Source organism: Spermophilus citellus (assembly GCF_964194105.1).
Source record: "Spermophilus citellus genome assembly, chromosome: 3".
Classification (NCBI taxonomy): domain Eukaryota; kingdom Metazoa; phylum Chordata; class Mammalia; order Rodentia; family Sciuridae; genus Spermophilus; species Spermophilus citellus.
In genome coordinates this window covers 125,496,448-125,513,815 of record NC_138184.1, presented here as the reverse complement: position 1 = coordinate 125,513,815, position 17,368 = coordinate 125,496,448, and the positions used below count along the sequence as shown (strand labels likewise).

Below are 17,368 nucleotides of genomic sequence, written 5' to 3'. Positions count from 1 at the left end.
TACGCAGGGAAAAGTGGCCTGTTAGACTGGAGGGGCTCTCCTCAAGCTAACTACCATGCTGGGCATCACCTGTTGAGTATGTGCCAAACGCCTACAAACTGAATTTAGTCATAAAATATCAAACAACTTTAGAATGTGAGACACCAAAAGAAATGACTGACCTAGAATAATTTAAAAAGTCATTGTTATTTTTAAAGAAAGGGAGAAGTGTTCTAGATTTTAAAGGGACTATGAAAACATGGCAATGAAATGCACTCATGAAGTCTGACTTAATTCTGAATAAGAAATATAAAGGTTTAAAGACATTGGGGGAAATTTCAAAATTTTAACTAGGGGCTACAGGGTAGATATTAAGTTAATGTTGATTGTTTGGGGTTATAATGGTACTGAGTTCAGTAGGAGAGCCCCCCTTTTTAATGAGATGTCTATCAAAGTATTTAAAAGTGGAAATGTCATGAGTCTGAAACTTTCTTTCCACTGGATCCTCCTCCTCCCCCTCCACCTAAGAGCTCACCCAAAAGCACACAAGCATGCACACCCCCCACACATTCATGCACATTCAGTCTTACACCAGGATAAATTCTGTGTAGCAAAATGTGAGCTGGGTGGTAAATTCAGATGGAATAATATAGGTGTTTGTTTTACTTTTTAAAACTTTTCTCAGTTTGAAATTTTCTTACAAAAAATTATTGTAGAAAAGAAATGTGAAATGTAAAATTTTAAAAATTGCCATGAAGTTTAAAAATTCAGAGTTTAAAAGTTTTTATCCATACTTTATAGTTACACATAGCAGTGGTGTTCATTTTGACATATTCAAACATGTGTGTGTCATTATTTGCTTTCTTTCAATTTCCAGTACTTCTTTTCCCCCTCCACTGCTTTCCTTACTCTACTTTATTGGTCTTCCTTCTATTTATTTATTTTTTAAATTGGTGCATAAAAGTGGCATTCATTGTGATATATTCATGCATGCACATTGCACAATTTAAAAAATTTCATCCTGAAGTGTCTTCCTTTTCCCATCCTTATTCCCTTCTCCCTCCTCCTGGATCCCCTCCCTCTCTTCCACTGTTCTCCCTTCCATTTTCATGGGACCACCTCTCTCTCTTTAATTCCTGACTTCTCTCTAGCTTCTGCATCTAAGAGAAAACTTTCAACCTTTGACTTTCTGAGTTTGGCTTATTTAATTTGAATTTGATAAGCAATACAGTTGGATTCATTTCAAAAGAGAAGTGAAGTGACTTGGTCTCAGAGGAAAGTAACTATATCTCAGTATAGAAAAATTTAGAGATGAAAGGATTCACCCATTCACCTGAGAGGCAGAAACCAACTTCTCCTTCAAGGTCCACATGTCATGCTGGACATGGGTATAGAGTATGTGGCTATTAGTCCTGTGTGGTCCTCTTAAGCACACAGAGCTCCAGTTTCTTGATCTTCAGGGGAAGACACTGGAGCTCAGGATTCTGAGCAACTAGGTCAGACTGCTGTGAAGGGGTGAGCCCCAAGGTCAATATTCTGCAAGGATCATCAGAGAGGGCCTGCTCTCTGCTTTTATGTGACATACGGAGAAGTCTTACCTCTGAAGTCATGGTCCCTGATGTCTAGCTGGGACGCAAGGGGCAGCAGGCTAGAAAGCAAAGTCAAGGCATTTGGACAAAGGAGGATAATGAACATCTAGGGTCAAAGCAGCTCCACAGAGGGGAGTCCAAGGAAAGAAAATGGAAGGAACTGCAGACAGCTACCAGTGGAACAAACCCAGGACCCTGAGAAGAATGAGGGGTCATAGCTTGAGGCAGGGAAAGGTGGAAAGGTGGGCAGGGTCCTGTGAACAATGCATGTGTCCCCCACACCACTGGGTGACAAGGACTGTACTTGGTTATGGTATAGTTTTCACAAGAGTATTGAGAAATTGTTTGTTTATTAGCAGGCAAAGAGATGACTTGGATGGTTGTGTCATGAGGATGGTTATGTCATGAGAAAGAAAAACACTGCTCTGCAAACTCAGGTTGTAGCTGGTGTTTTCATCACCTGAAGAGAATTGAAAATTAAAAAGCATCTTGTCCACTGACCTTTCTGTGGAACAGCAGGTATGTAAATTTGGACAATTTGCTCATCCCAGGAGTAGATTCGTTTCACAAGAAAATCAGAGAGAGTAGGTTTCTTGGAGAGGCTAGAAAATAGAAATGAAGTAGTGAAGTTTAGTTTTTTTTCCTCTTTCAACTCTTTAGTCACATAATTTGTGAAAAACAACCTTCTTGCCACAAGAAGTAGCATGGGCTAAAACGATCTGATGTGCTAATCCCATGGCACCAGTTGACCTTTTAATAAATGGATGACACTTTCATCCTTCATTTCATTAAAAAAAAAAATAGGACACAAAACCCCTAAAACTTCAGTAAAAGAGAAAAACAAGAATAACCAGCACAGTATATAGGAATAAAACATACTGTGCTGGCTCCATGTTAGGAGGGCCCTGCAGCACATACACAGCTGTCTTAATGCTCCACTGCACCTGTTTGCAGAGCTGGAAACTGGCAGATAAAAGATAATAAGCACAAAGTGGTCAGACTAAGAATTTTCTAGTAACTGAAAATTTACTTCTATGTGTTGAAGAAGTAAGTTAAAACCTGAACTCTTTGAGGAAATAGACAATTTCAGACATTTGATGGCTTAGCTCATTTGGCAGAATGAGGGTTAAGCCAGTGGGCAGGATGGCACTGTGCCAGGGCTAGCAGGCAGTGTCTACCTAAGAGACAGCCCTTGCTTGAGAGTCCCCTTTGGTTCATTCAAGCTACTCTCTCAATCAAACAGGTGCAGTGGAATAGCATCACCCCACAAACTCAAGGCTTCCATTAGCAATTTCAAAGTAAGATTCCAAAGAATCTTTTAATGTTCATTTATTTATCCTTCTTATGCAATTTAGTGATTAAAATGGCCATCCAATTTCACAGACTAAATATTACTGAGAAAGATAATCTATGAAATCTCCTTAGATATATCTATATATATTTGAGAACATTTTCTCCTTATTGAGAGAAAGGAAGGAGGAGGAGGAGGAGGAGGAGAAGGGGACAAGGAAGAAGAGGAAGAAGAAGAGCAGGAAGAAGAAAGGAAGAGAAGAAAAGAGGAAGGAAGGAAGGAAGGAAGGAAGGAAGGAAGGAAGGAAGGAAGGAAGGAAGGAAGGAAGGAAGACAACAAAGAATTGAATGTAGAATTCTGGCCCATATCTCCTCTCACGCCAATTAGTAGGCAGGAATGTAACCTGGAAAATAACATATGGAAGCTTATTGTCTAAATAGTAAAATATTTCTTTAGACAATGAGCCTCTTCATTGCTTTGAAAACATTTTAATTAGCTTTCACAAAACATTCTTAAGGTCAGTGTGTCCTGCCATGATCTCATGGGCACTGTTGCAGTCACCCTCAACACACCTTACTAGCAGCATGATAGGAAACGCTCTGGTATTGGGCTTAGAAAACTCGATTCGTATCTGTAGAGACTCCTGGGGTTTTTGGGATATCCCAGTGAACTTATGGAAATTCATCTTTTCCCGAAGCAATATAAACTTTGTTTTATTTCTCTTATTATCCTGTCATTGAGAAAAAAACAGATTAAACGAAAGTTGTATGTGGAAAAGTGAGTGCATGAAAAACCAGCCCGCACAGTCTAACTGAAGCAGGCATGGGGCAAGGCTCTCCTTACTGGACTGTCTTCCTCCCCAAACTCCACAGTTACAGGTGTGTTCAGCCGTCCTCTGTGGATGGGTCTCCTGCTGGAACAGCTGTAGAGGGTGAGCCCCACGACTTCGCCAACCTTAGGAAGCAAAGACCATCTCATAAAACAAAGCCCAGAGTTGACTCAAACAAGAAAAGAAGGAAACCAAGGTATAGTGATGGTACCATCACAGTACTGCAAAATTATGTGCCAGATATTAGAGAATCATATAGAAACCCAAACTAGTTTTACTAGTTAGAATGGCAGGATTGGGGATGAGCTTAATGCTTCATTTATGTTACCCTTATTAAAATTATTTGTTTTAAAGTATTTTTAATTTTTGAAGCATTCATACAAAAAGGCATATCTGCTTATTAGAGATAATCAGGGGGCTGGGGATGTGGCTCAAGTGGTAGTGCGCTCGCCTGGGGTGCGTGCGGCCCGGGTTCGATCCTTAGCACCACATACAAACAACAATGTTGTGTCCACCGATAACTAAAAAATAAATATTAAAAATTCTCTCTCTCTCTCTCCCTCTCTCACTCTCTCTTTAAAAAAAAAAGAGATAATCAGGAAGGCACAGAGGGATTTAAAAAAGAGTGAAGAACAGATTGCCCATTGCTCAGAGAAAGTAACTTTGGGGGTGATGCATTTCAAAGCTTTTCCATGCATGGAGTACGCACTGGGCAGAAAAAAGAAATTCAGTCTTCCATATTTTTTGCATAAAATCTAAAGTTCATAAAATTCCCTTATGGACATAATTTTAATTCGTTATATATAAATTACACTTCACTTAAATGACCAGTGAACAGTTAGGTACCTGTCTTTTTGGGTAATCATAAATGATGTTTTGAATAAACAAACAAACAAAAAACATCTTGCTTTGAAATCTTTCCTCATTTCCTTGGTGTGAATTTCTACAACTGTTAACAGGGTCTGGGTATTTTGAAACTCCTGGTGCCTAGCACTTTCACAAAGCTTATACCAACCAACATCTTAGTTCTCCCATGACATTTCCACAAGTAGTATTTTTAGATAATTGCATTTTTGTAAGTTAAAATATCATTTTAATTGCTATTTCTTTATTTCTTGATAGTATGAATTATTTTCACATGCTGATTAGCTATTTACAGTTCCCTAAAAAAAGAAACAAATGCTTAAAAAAGGATTTTTTAATGAAAATAAGATGCACATCATAATTAGTACATTCATTCATTAGATTTCACTGGATGCTCAAATGAGCGAAGTATTGGAGCAGAGTCAGGAGGCTGAGAACAGAGAGAACACAGTGAACATTATCTCTCTTTCAGGAGAACTCACTGGGTTTCTAAATGCAGAAGTTGATGTGAATATTCACAAAATTTCCAGGTGGCTGGAACAATCCTCCTGACTTCCCTATCCTAATTGGGTTTAGGCTAGACGTGCCTCTCAGGTGAGAGAAAAAGAAAAGAAAGTTCTGATAGACCCTGGGCAGCCCCTCCTCAGATTTCATTCTAGTGGAAATGTGCATTTGATTTTAGGAACAGCAAACCTGTCCAACTCATAATCACTGTACTACATGTTCTAACCTACTGGAATCTCGTATTCTCTGACAATAGATTTAAAACCTCACAGGGAATTCTGAATGGGTCCAATTTTCCTAAGATTTTTTCTCAAGAAACTGTTCTTCCAAGAGGAGTAGAGTCAACAACATGTTTTAGGTATCCGCTTTAGGAGCTAAACAGGTGCAAATGTGCTAATCAAGTCTCTTTACTATGGAAGCCATCACTGAAAATTTGAAATGACCATTAACAATGGCAGTTTGCCACTGTCCTGTACCTTCCCAGGTGCTCCTGCTTCTGGATAAGGGCTTTTCTTGAAGAACATGAGCTGGCTTATGTAGCACAGGCTCTGCATTCCCTCTTGAGCAGAACTGTGCCCTGTCAGGTCACCAGGTAAGTACACCTGGACAGAGCCCAGGTTCTGGATGGATTGCCGAAGGTTGTGATGAAGAAGGGTCTGGAACTCCATCTGCCCAGCATTCACAATGAGATGATTCTGATGGCTCAAGGAAAGACAGCCCTGAAACACAGAGAGTCACATACTTGCATGCAAATAAGCAAACTGACCTGAATGCAGACCAGGGGAGAGGTGAAAAGTCATTCCAGGATAACCTGTCTAAAGATTGGATTCATTTGCCTGAGTAAATATTTGCTCAGGAACTAAAATGGCAAATAATAAAAGACAAACTGATTTCTTTTGTTTAAGCAAACCCTTTTTGTGACTTTTATCCATTCTTTAAATGATTTCTATGCTCTTAGAGGATCCTAGCCCATCAAAAATGTTTTAATACCATGCTCATTTTTTTTTTTTTGGTACCAGGGATTGAATCCAGGGGTGCTTAACCACTGAATCATATCCCAGATCTTTTTCATATTTTATTAGAGAGAGGGTCTCACTGAGTTGCTTAGGGCTTCACTAAGTTGCTGAGGTTAGGTTTGAACTTGCTATCTTACTGTCTCAGCCTCCCAAGTTACTGGGATTACAGGCATGTGCCACTGCACCCAGCTATACATGATCATTTTTAAAACTTGGAGACTTGATAGTTAACCTGACCATAGGGCCCTAGGACTTATTACCCATTTTTAAATATGTGTTGTGGTTTGGATCTACAAGTGTTCCCCAAAGAGCTCATGTGTTATACAACATAGCAATAATCCAGTGAAGATTGGATTATGAGAGCTGTAATCATATCAGTTGATTAATACATCAACTGGATTAATAATTTGAATGAGTTACTGGGTGGAAACTGTAGGCAGGTAGGATGAGGCTGGAGGAAATGGGCCACTGGGGATATGACCTCAGAGTATATTTTGTTCCTGACTCTTTTTCTGCTTCTCTGCTGCTATGAGCTGAGCAGCTTTCCTTTGCCATACCTTCCGCATGATGTTCTGCCTCACTCAGGTCCAAAGCAATAGAGTCAGATGGCCAGGGACTAAACCTCTGAAACATGAGCCCCAAATAAACTTTTCCTCCCTTAAGTTGTTCTTGCCAGGTATTTTGGTCACAGTGTTAAAAAGCTGTAACACAGCATGCTAATGTGTAATGACAATTATTAGCAGATTCAAGTAGAGTATTTATTTAATTCCAGCAGTTACCAGTTACATAAACAAGGAGACCTGGGTGATAGGGATGATAGATTGTAGGAGAAGAGAGACCAAAGCCCCATTCACTAACTCACTCCTTCCTGAAAGCACTGGCCATTTCATAAGATGAAACAAATAATCAAACAAACTGTCTTTTATAATTTTCCAAAGCTCCTGAAGAAATAAATGAAATGAACTGTGGAATTTTTTAAAGCAGTTATCGATCAGCAGGGCTACTTTTTAAGTTAATGTGTATAATTGTTTGCATTACTTCATATCATTCCTCAAAAAAATTGAAGGTACCCCAAGGAATGATATTTCTAAGTCCAAAATCTTTCCAAGTATTCCAAATGTAAATTATCAAACATTGAGAACATTACACAAGTACCATAAAACTCTTAAAATTCAAATAAAAAATTTGGACTGGTGTTGTGGCTCAGAGGTAGAGCGCTTGCCTAGCATTGTGAGGCAATGGGTTTGATCCTCAGTACCACAAATAAATAAATAAATAAAATGAAGGTTAAAAAAATGAAATCATCGCCTTTAAAAAAAAAATTTTCAAATACCAATCTACCACCTAGAATTGTAATCACAGTTCTTCAGAAAATGATTCTACTTTCAATTGTGAGAAGCAATTACAAATGCAGGTTAAATCTGGGAGAGGGGAACAGCTGCTTCACTGTTGTTGTTTCTTGGTACCCTACCAGTAAGCTACATTCTTAGCCCAGAAGCTGTTTCTATTGTTGTTTGTTTTTGACATTATAAAATGTTTTATTGTTAAATTAAAACATTTGCATTTTTAATTTCTAAATAATCAAATTCTTCTACTAATAACATACCAACCCATTATGTTTCTCTTAGCATTCTTTCTTTTTTTAATTTATTCTAATTTGTTATATATGACAGCAGATGAGTAGAGGAAAAAAAAATCTAACTTACCAGTAATACATCTGAGATAATCTTCATTCCTTCTTCTTGTAGATAGTTCTCACTTCTAAATTTTTCCTGTGCAGAGGCTTCCCAGACTCCAGAGATGAGAAGAATAAGTTCTAGCCTGAGTTGTCTGTCAACCACAAACCTTCCCAAGAGCTGTCCTTGAGCAAGGAGTGACCGCATGTACTTGAGAATGTGCACTGCACTCAAAAAGCTTAACTTCGTGGAAAGAAGAGATGTAAATAAAATCTTTCCAAGCATACGATACATATGCTTCTGCCTCTTTCATTATTATCGAGAATTAAAGTTATTGAACTTGGGGTCAGAAGAACTAAATCAAGCTCACATTTCATCTCTACTGGTCAGCTTCCTTAATAACAGTTTGTTCTCTGTCATTTAGTTTTTCCACACATAAAATGACTAAGGAAATCAGATTGTTCTTAACAGACCTTTATGCTTTAAAATGTTACTTAGGTTGAATCCTAAAATTCACTCACAAATCCTTTCACAAAATGGTCCCAACCTCTTCTCTTTTCCTATCACCCACATTTGTTCTATGTTGAGTCATGCTAAATTTATCCCAAATAATGAAGGCTTTCTCCTAGCACCTTATGAAATACATAAGTCCTCCTATCTGCAATACTTTAACCTCTTGCTACCCAGCAAAATCCTCCTTTTCTGTTTCTCTCTTTCTGAACTGTGACTATGGACCACTTTCAAATATACACAAAGGTTGAGAGAATGAATAATAGAGTCATACAGTCACCTGTCACCCACCTTCAAAAATTATCCTTCAACTGGAAATATTTTTTCTTTTATTCCTTACTCAGTTTTTTTTTTACAAATATTTAAAAGTAAATCTCACATATGTTTACCCATGAATTTTTAACATGTTTCGCTGATAGGTAAGAACTCTCTAAAAGCTGGTTCACAATGCCATTTTTACATCTAAAAAAATTATGAGTTTTTCCTACTTATGTTTTGAAACCAACTCTAAATGTGTACTGGAGTTAGCTTCACCGTTGCCTATTTCTGCAGAACTCTGTGGTTATCCTATGTATGGGACTCAGCATATTTATTGAAGTATATGTTTCCACGTTTAATTTCATTCATTAATGCCTAAAAGATAAGGACTATATCTTTTCTTTTTTGTTCCTTAGCAGCTCCCAGAAGTTGATAAACAAATGTGTGTGCAATGATGTGAAATTACCATTGTATTTTTTTATAGTCATACTTATTTAACTAAAATACAGCTTAAAAATACCTTTTAAAATCAAATTCTCCTAACAACAATAAAATTAGTTTGGAAGTATATTTAAACTACTTAATAAGGGCCCCACCCAAAAGGTTACTTACCATCAAAATAGGACTTAAAATATAAATCATCTTTCATCAGAAATTCAAAAAATGCCTCAGAGAACATATTATGCCCACTTTCACACTTCCCACTTTTAAACCAAAAATTTCAGAAATAGTTACTTTAGAAATGTCAATCATGTTCAATTTTATTTATCACTTAAAGCCCAAAACTGCTTGCAACAGACTGTAGTGTTCAGAGACATAAGAGAGAGGGACTGTGGCAGAGGTGGTTTGATCTCTACCAGATTCATCCTTGTGAGCTCTGTGCAGGGTCATTGCTGGACAGTAATTCCATGTCCCAGGTCCCTGGAGTTCAGGTGAGGCTGTGTGACCATTGCTCACCAAAAGAATGTGAATGGAATGAGGCATGCCACTTCCAGGACATCATTATCCACAAATGGTGGACCTTCTCCACTTTCTACTTCCTTGACTGGGGAAATATTGGGATATTTGGAGCACAAGAGGAAAAGAGCTGGAGCCACTGAGTCCTCATGGGAATGATCTGTACTGAATACCTACGGAACACTGAACATGTGTGAGTGAATAAACTTCTATGTATTCTGTTACTGAGATGTCAGGGTTATTTGTTATAGCAACTGACATTACTTCAACTAATTCAGTTTGTATCTTAGGAGGCTTAGTCAAGTCAGAAGACAGATGTACCAAAATAAATGAATAAATAAATATTACAAATCAAGTGTTAAAGTGCTATAATAAAGTCATGTGCAAAATTTATCTAGAATAAAATGAAACCTGCTTTTGGAGCTCTGAAGATTTCGTGGAGATTATGGCATTTGAATCTAGCCTTCAAGAGAAAGTAATAATTTCCCAGGATAGGAAATAACATTTTCTGTGTTAAGAAAAAACTTATTATTTCAGGGACATTAGGAAAATCAAGAGTGAATGAAGGTGAAAGGTGGTTACATCAGGAGATATTGAATATGAGGTGCAAAGTGAGTTGAAACTAGGTAGAGTCCTTAAACGATATGCAGAAGGATTAAATTTTATCCTCAGAGGACCAGGAACCATCTATTTTACAGTAAATAGGAGATAGGCCAGATATGCCTTAGGAAGACAGCCTGTCAGAAGAGAGGAAGGTCTTTGCCAAGGGAACCCAGCCTTCCTTCCCAGAATGGTGATGCTTGTAGTAGAGCAATTTAAGATGAGGAGGATGAGATGAGCAAGAGGGGTAGGGAAGGGGATAGGGCCATCCTACTATGACTCATTTATTTATTCATTTCACACCTGTGTTCCTGCCATTGTGGAGTTTACAATGGAAGTTTTCCAGTGAGTAAACAGGGGTAATAAAGAAGTGAGATGGATGTTGACTGTAAAAATACTGAAGGAGATAACCCAAGTAACAAGAAGAGAAGGTGAAAGATGATTCTCTTGAGGAAGTTATATTTGAGCTGAAAGTCAAAGGAAAGGTTTCAGCTATTTGATGAACAAAGGAGTCGGCATGGCAGTAAGAGGGATTACCATACTGACTCTGAGCCAGAACAAGTCTCACGGATCGTGGGAGAACAGAAAGAACATGAGAGGAGAAGTGACAGGTAAGGAGGAGCCAACGTGCTATGAGAAGACATGGAAGAGTGTTCAGCAGGAGAGTGGCATCAACTGGGTCAGGCTTGCACAATGATCCTCTGGCTGCTCTATGACATGCGTTATAAGGTGGCAAGAGAGGAGGCAGAGAGAACAGTGAGAGAGATGCTTAGCCTGGGGGAAACAGGCTCTGACCTTAGGTTAGAGAGGTGGGCCGTAGAGATGGAAGAGGCAGGAAGAGTCTGGCTATGTTTTTGAAGGGGAACTACCAAGACTCAATTGTAAGTTATTGGATGAGGAAAAGGGAGGACACTGAGGTGACACTGGGGTTTTCACAGCAGTTCAGGTGTATAGTGCTACCTTGTCCAGAGCTGGGGAGGGTGAGGTGAGGAGTGGATCAGGGGAGCTCCACCTTGTCATGTTGGGCGTGAGCACAGTGTTTGCCTTCATGGAAATGTGAGGTGGGTAGTTATATGCATGGGACTGGAGCACTTGAGAGAGTGTGGGTAGAAGACATAATATGTGGAGTAATTATCATCTCCATCTAGGGTTAAAGGACTAGATGAGAGCACCCAGACAGAAGGTGTGGACAGAGATGTCTAGTAGTCATGAGCCAGAACCCTGAACACTGACCACATCAACATGGATGGGTAGGGAAGGGGATAGGGTCATCCTACTATGTTCTGAACATAAAATGAGGGATGGATGCTTGCTGGAGGTAGGGAATCATTGCTATGGTGACTGAGTGTGGGAGGTGGGTGTGATTTCACCCATCTTGCAGACTGATGGCAATTGTGGCCAATCAAGAAAATGTGTCATGAAACCAAGATAAGTGACCCACACAGAATGTCCTCTGAGGGAGAGGATGGTGAGGAGAAGAGTCCAGTGAACTTGGTAGCGAGAGGATCCACAGTGACTTTGATGAAAGCACTAGCAGTGTTGATAAGAAGATGGAAGCGCAAATTTGACAGTTTAAAAATGCAGGACGGACAACTAGTATAGGCCACAGCAAGCTCAGAACTCACTTTCTGAATGCTGTGCTATAAAGAGGTGCCTAGAAATGAGGGACCAGATGGAAGACAGTGATTTAAAAAAAATGAGATTATTAAGCACATTGGGTATCATTTGGCAGAGGGAAAAATGGAAAAAAGCCACAAAGGGAAAGCTTAACCCAAGGTGAAAAATCCCAAAAATGCAAAATGGGAGGGAGGCAGGACCACCAGCAGCAGGCACTCAGGCTGGGCACAGCTTGACCATGAGAAGCATTTGTCACCCAGGCTGAAATAAGGCACTATGAAGTGGCCCTGAATGGGGTTCTGAACATAAAACAAGGGACGGATGCTTGCTGGAGGTAGGGAATCATTGCTATGGTGACTGAGTGTGGGAGGTGGGTGTGGTTTCACCCATCTTGTAGACTGGTGGCAATGAGAAACTCCCATGGGCTCTCTAAAGTGTGGCAGAGTTAGAACATCTGTTGAAGGGGGCACAGCAGAGCATCAGAGATTTGAAGAAGAAGAAAAAAGAATGCAGGGAGATAGGAAAATCCAAAACATGCATTAATAATAAATAATGTCTCTTTTACCAAATGATTCCTAGCATCGATAGCTCTTATGTTTAATCATTTCTACTTTGGGTTTCCAATTTCTATAGAAATAAAGAAATTCTTCAGCTATGATTGGAGATGCACAATCCCATTCACATGAATTCTTAGGAGAAAGTCATGTTTCTAATATAAGTGTCAAAATATAACTCTAAACAGAATATTTTTCAAGAATTGATAATGGTGGGGCAACATGGCACAGGCTGGCAATATCAGTGGCTCAGAAGGCTGAGGCAGGAGGATTGCAAGTTTGTGGTCACTCAAACTAAAAAAATAAAAGTTGGGGATGTATCTGAGCAGTACAGCATCCCTGGGTTCAATCTCCAGTACCAAAACGTTAAAAATAAAAAAAAAAAAAAGATCATGGCCTCGTAATTATGTAAAAAAAAAAAAAACAGGAAAATAAAACATGGAAAGAAATAGCACTTACCTTATTAGAGAAGCTTATAAGATTCCTCAACATAAGAACAGAATGAATTATTTCTTCCTGAACAGCAAAATCAAGTAAACAACAAACGAACAAAGAAGAAAAAAGAAATTAGTATATTAGTTCAGTTCCAGCCTGCTTATGTAAAAGTAGAGCAGAATTTATGCTTTCAACTAAGAGATGACCTGGAGCCAGCCCTTCTCCAGTAAGACCAGGACCCCGGTTTGAATTTTCTTTTTAGTCTAACATGCCTTTTCCTATGTGCCTCTGGCCAGTCTCACATATCTCATCAGGAAACTGACATGAAAGAGAAGGAAATTAAGGGACAGAACTAATTGAAACTTTAAGAAAAGTTCAGAGAGAATGATGAAGGAAGAAAAACAGTAGTTCAAGTGAAGAATCTTACAATGAAACAAGATAGTTTTTTTTTGTAGATGTGAATGATCTCTAGTGCCCATTATAAGACAGAGGTGCAGAAATGTGAACAAAGATGGTAACCTTTGATTATATCATCATTTCATAAGAAGTTGCATAAAATAATGACTATCAAGGATATTACAGTCAACAAGATAAAATCAGATTGGATTTACAGAATTTTAACTTACACTAGAGGAATTATCTATTATGATGATTGACTTGCAGTGTTCATTTATAAGACATGTCAGAAGGCAAGAGAGATCAAACCCATGTATGGGAGCCAAGCTGGCTGCCTACCTGGTCACCTTTCTTGCTTGTGTTTCATCAGTAGGACTACTTCCTGGGAGTCAAACAGCCACGAACCCACTACCTGACACAAGTTTACAGACCCTGCCCTCACCATGCTCTAGGCCATACCTGATCTGCAAAAGCTAATTTGCATACAGAAGAAATCAATGCATCCTGCATTTGTGACCATTGACCACACGATGCATTTCTGTTCTCCTTAACCAAACGACTCAGGATCCCAGTGATCATGGTGACATAGTTCTTCATTTCCATGTAACTCCCCATCAGCTGGAGGGTGGATAGGTTTTTCAAACTGGAATTATATCTGAAGAAAACACAGAACTATCATGATCAGACACACTGTAAAACTATTCATCTTGCCGACTAAGGGTGGAATGGAATTTAGTCTTGGGTGATTCCCAAAGAAAGAGTATGACACAAAGGAGAATTGGTCTGTGCAGAGACAAGACATCCTGTCAAACTCCCATAAAACCCTTTGTTTAGAACTGAAAAGGGCTCAAGAAGTCACACAGGTACTGATACGGAAACATCATGACAGGTGAGGAAATGTAGTCCAGAGATACCACAGAGGCTACAGCTGGATGAAGTTTCATAGCATCCTAATAATTCAGAGTTGGTAATTAATGCTCAGATGCACAACGGAGTGGATATGCATACTGTACTTGTGGTTTCTGGTAAAATTACAAGTTAATGACTTCATATTTCAACAACAGGGTATTAGTTTATTTATTTAAAAATGGTATATTTCAGTTATTTGCACTTGGAAAGACAACACGAAGCCCTGAAAATAGTCTAGTGTACAAGGTCAATGGTCAGTTCCAGCCCTTGCCCTGCAATTTCTTTGTTGTATCACTTTCAGAGCAACATTTACCAGAATAAATGAGCCTCAGTTTCCAAATGTGTAAAATAGAAATTCCAATTTATTAAAAAATGTTGTGTGAACACTCAGCATGTATGCTTAAGCACACATTTGACCAATGGAGCAATGACTAATTAATGGAGACCAAGACTGTAGGAATCCAGACTGAAGATAAAAACACACAAATAAATCTGAGCAGAAACACCATGGGCTACACAAAGAGGGAAATACACTTCAGAGTAGTAGTCTTGCTAAGTCAATAAACAAGCCAAACAAACAAAAACAAGCCCAGAGAAAAGGAATGGGTCAATACCCACAGTGATCATGATATATTTATCTAAAATGTCCAATTCTCAATGAAAAATCATGAGATACCCAAAGACACTTAAAGTATAGCCAAAACACATGAAAGATAAGCAAACAATAGAAATTGTCTTTGGGAAGACCTGAATGTTGGACTTAGCAAAGACTTCAAAGCAGCTTTTATAAATATGTTCAAAGAACTAAAGAAGACCATATTTTAAAAATTAAAGAGCCAGGCAGGAGGATCATGAGTCCAAAGCCTGCTTCAGCAATTTAGCAAAGCCCTAAGCAACTCAGTGACACCCTGTCTCTAAATAAAATATAAAATAGGGCAGGGGATGTGATTCAGTGGTCCAGTGCCCCTGAGTTCAATCCCTGGTACCCACCCCCCAAAAAAAATTAAAGAAAGGCATAACAATAAATAATTAAACAGAGAACATTAATAAAGAGATAAAACAATACATTTATGATATAGAAAGAACTAAATGGAAATTTTAGAGTTGCATATACAATAATCAAAATGAAAAATTCACTAGAAAGGTTCAAAAGTAGGTTTGAGAAAAGAAAGAATTTACAAATTTGAGGATAGAACAATAAAGACCATGAGCCACAGAAATAAAACAGTAGGAAAAAAAATGAACAGACTCATGAAAATGCTGGACATCATTAAATCCATAAATCACATTTTTTTCATTCTTATTTTAAAAACCATTGCATGAGATAATATCTATAAAATGTTATTGTTGGGCCCATAATCCAGAGAAAGGTAATATAACAATAACAACATTAAGAATGGGGGTGGGGATGAAGCTATATTGAATAGTGAAGTGACACTAAATGGCAACTTGAACTTACAGGGATACTCGAAGACAACTAATAAGAAGATTAATATACTTTAAAAACACTTATTAAAATAGATTGCACCCTTTTTTCTTTTCTAGTTTCTCTAAAAATAGATTATATAAAAGAATAATCATAACATTGTATTATAGCATAATATAAGTTGTTTACATAATAATAACTTCACAAAAATAAGAGAAAATGGAGCTATATAGGTGTAAGTTTCTATATCTAACTGGAAGCAATTTAATATTAGTTTGTAGAAGTTTCTAATAAGCTAAGATGTAAACTGTAAGCTCTAGAGCAACAACTAAGCAAGTATCTGAAAAATATACTTAAAAATCATTAAGGGAGGGGTGGGGTTGTGGCTTAGTGGTAGAGCACATGGCTTGCTTAGCATGTATGAGGCACTGGGTTCAATCCTCAGCACCACATAACAATTTTTTTTTTTTAATTTTTTAAAGAGAGAGGGAGAGAGAGAGAGAGAGAGAGAGAGAGAGAGAGAGAGAGAGAGAGAGAGAATTTTTTTAATATTTATTTCTTTTAGTTCTCGGCGGACACAACATCTTTGTTTGTATGTGGTGCTGAGGATCGAACCCGGGCCGCACGCATGCCAGGCGAGCGCGCTACCGCTTGAGCCACATCCCCAGCCCCACCACATAACAATTAATTAATAAAATAAAGGTATTGTGTCCATCTACAACAAATATTTGTAAAAAAATCATTAAGGGAGTTAAAATGGTACAATACAAAATATTCTTTTAAGAAAAAAGGAGGTGATAAAGGAAGAAGAGAGGAACAAAATCATCATGGGACATGTAGAAAACAAAAGTAAAATACTACATCCTACATTCAATGATTCTAATAATAGCAAAAACTGTGAATGTGTCACACAATCCAGACAAAAGATAGGGAATAAAAGGCTGGCTACGAAAATAAGATCCAACTAAAGGATAAATGTAGGTTGAAAAAGACATAAATACAAACAGATACTATAAGGCATTATATTTATATCAGAAAGAAAGGTATATTTATATCAGACTAAAAATAAATTAAGACAAAAACAAGTATTAGTGATAAAGAACATTTCCCAATGATAAAATATTAGGAAGATTAAAAAAATATATAAATATATAGGGACCTAACAACAGATGCTGTACACATGAAGCAAAAACCAACAGACCTATAGGGAAAGGAAAAAAATTAAATTATACTGTCAATAATGGGTAGAAAAACAAGGAAGAAAATCAATAAAGCTTTGTAAGAGTAAAACAATAACATGAAGGAAATAGGCCAAACAGATATCCACAGAACATTTTACCCCCCAAAAGCAGAATACACATTCTTCTCAAGTAAAGGATTTTTTTTTTGGAATATACTATATATGTAGGCATTAAAAAACTCAATCAAATTTAAATTATTGTAATAATACAAAGTACATCCTCTGACCATGATGGAATTAAATTAGAAATCAAAGACAAAAAGAAATTTGGCAAATTCATGAATATGTGAAAATTAAATGACGTATTCATAAAGAATCAATGGTTCAAGAAGCAGCAGAAAGGAAAATGACAAAACACTTTGAAATTAATGAAGGAAAGTAACTGGGATACAGTTAAAGTAGTGCTTGGGGTGAAATTTATAGCTACAAATGTCTGAAAGAAGATATCAAATCATTAGCCTATATAGAGAACAAGAAAAAGAAAAGCAAACTAAACCCAGACAAGCAGAAGAAAAGGAATGTTAAAGATTAGTTCAGGAATGAATGAAATTGAAAAAAAACATCAGTGAAACCCTAAGTAGTTCTTTGAAAAGATTATCCAAGCTGACAAATCTTTAGCTAGACTGACAAAGACACAAAATGAAAACAATGAAATTATTAAAATAATGAATAAAATGAATATCACTACTGACCATATAGAGATAAAAAAGACTACAAT

The 17,368-nt window shown here is 37.7% G+C and overlaps 1 protein-coding gene across 1 annotated transcript in view; it reads right to left on the bottom strand.

The window, feature by feature from the left end:
• Positions 1–17,368, bottom strand: part of PKD1L1 (polycystin 1 like 1, transient receptor potential channel interacting) — a 140,429-nt gene that overhangs the window by 52,301 nt on the left and 70,760 nt on the right. The window contains exons 26-32 of the mRNA XM_081284283.1: positions 13,535–13,730; positions 12,704–12,760; positions 7,779–7,991; positions 5,533–5,775; positions 3,703–3,813; positions 3,432–3,589; positions 2,070–2,170 (exon numbers count right to left, since the gene is read on the bottom strand). Coding sequence (XP_081140409.1) covers positions 2,070–2,170; positions 3,432–3,589; positions 3,703–3,813; positions 5,533–5,775; positions 7,779–7,991; positions 12,704–12,760; positions 13,535–13,730 — 1,079 coding nt within the window. The remainder of the gene's footprint in view (positions 1–2,069; positions 2,171–3,431; positions 3,590–3,702; positions 3,814–5,532; positions 5,776–7,778; positions 7,992–12,703; positions 12,761–13,534; positions 13,731–17,368) is intronic.